The sequence below is a fragment of the Sinocyclocheilus anshuiensis genome, unplaced genomic scaffold, assembly GCF_001515605.1.
Source record: "Sinocyclocheilus anshuiensis isolate Anshui unplaced genomic scaffold, SAMN03320099.WGS_v1.1 scaffold140, whole genome shotgun sequence".
Lineage (NCBI taxonomy): Eukaryota > Metazoa > Chordata > Actinopteri > Cypriniformes > Cyprinidae > Sinocyclocheilus > Sinocyclocheilus anshuiensis.
Window position 1 is genome coordinate 1,891,806 of NW_015554147.1, and position 1,419 is coordinate 1,893,224.

A 1,419-nucleotide genomic window follows, 5' to 3' on the forward strand; every position below is an offset into this window, starting at 1 on the left:
GATGGTCAGCGCGGCGGCGCAGAGCGCGGGCTGGGCCTACAAACCCAGGTACGAGAGGGCGGGTCGCCTCCCGAACAAAACTCCGGTGATGGAAGGCCTAGCGAACGACACACACATATGCACACACGTAAAAGTGTTAAGTCACATATAAAGGTAGTTTTCATGGAGTTAATGCGTTTATAGCTGCAGTCATAGACCGTGTTGATGCAAGTTACATCTGTTGAATCACCTTTTAACCCGCTTTGCACTTAAACACTTGCGCATAATTATTCATTTTGGTGTATGTTTTTGCCTATGAATCATCAGAAAGTGCAGGTTAAGGACTGTGTTAGCTTGTTCTCTAATATCTAAACTTGTACAGCATTCAGAATGTCTTTGCACACATTGAGGAGGTTTGTAAACAATTGATCGATCAGTGTTGCAGAAGAGCCACGTGTCTGCAACTTTATAGTCTTATTTAAGTCAGGCACTGATTTGCCTTAAACTCGCACACGTATGGCGCTAATGCATAATATTTATGTGCATGCATTGCTTCCCTTTATCAGGCAATTATGTCAGATGTACTATTTTCAAATCATTTATTCAGTATAGCATATTAAAACTGCATTGAAGTGCAAAACAGGGTAGCCAGAACACTCGTTTTTAAGACTTGCATGTGTCTGACTGTAGACCGGTAACAAACTTCGGCTAGACGCATTATAACTGACCCACTTAGATAGTTAGTTATTTTGGGAAATTAAAGTATGTACTGCATAGAGCCATTCATAATTCCTAAAAATGCATATTGTGATCTACTGTAATTTTCATGCCTAGATCTTTCTAATAGGTCATAATACATGACATGACACATCAGCCTGGAAACTATTCAAAGATACAAAAATGTAGTGTAATATAACTATGTACATTACATGAACTGTTTACATTAATATGTACATTAACTGACAGTCACCACTGATAAGCTACCACTAAATATTGTAGAAACTTCATTTGCCGTAAAGTCGCTTTGCAACGATTTGTATCGTGAAAAGCGCTATACAAATAAACTTGAATTGAACTGAATTGAACTATGGTTATAATTGAGAACTTATTAGTGGTGTTATAATGCATTAGGAATGGGATTATAATGCAGCTTGTCATGTTATATAATCCTGCTTGTATTGTGTATTATCTTGTCAGAAAAAAAAGCACCAGGTGGTTTGCAAGTCAGAACAAGGGATGGTTAGTTTATTACACTGTACTAGCATGCAAATAATTGCACGGGCAGTTCTGTTCACTCATTTGCAAAAAAATCATAGTTCCCATGTTTTAGTTTATGGATTCTGTGTGGCGTTAATTTACCTTTATAGCCAGTGAGAAGGTGTGTATATATGTATGTGTGTGTATATATATATATATATATATATATATATATATATATAT

At 36.8% G+C, this 1,419-nt stretch overlaps 1 protein-coding gene across 1 annotated transcript in view; it reads left to right on the forward strand.

The window, feature by feature from the left end:
* LOC107670638 (glutamine and serine-rich protein 1-like) overlaps positions 1 to 1,419 on the forward strand; it is a 17,189-nt gene continuing 15,770 nt past the window's right edge. The window contains exon 1 of the mRNA XM_016463311.1: positions 1 to 48. Coding sequence (XP_016318797.1) covers positions 2 to 48 — 47 coding nt within the window. The 5' untranslated portion in view covers position 1. The remainder of the gene's footprint in view (positions 49 to 1,419) is intronic.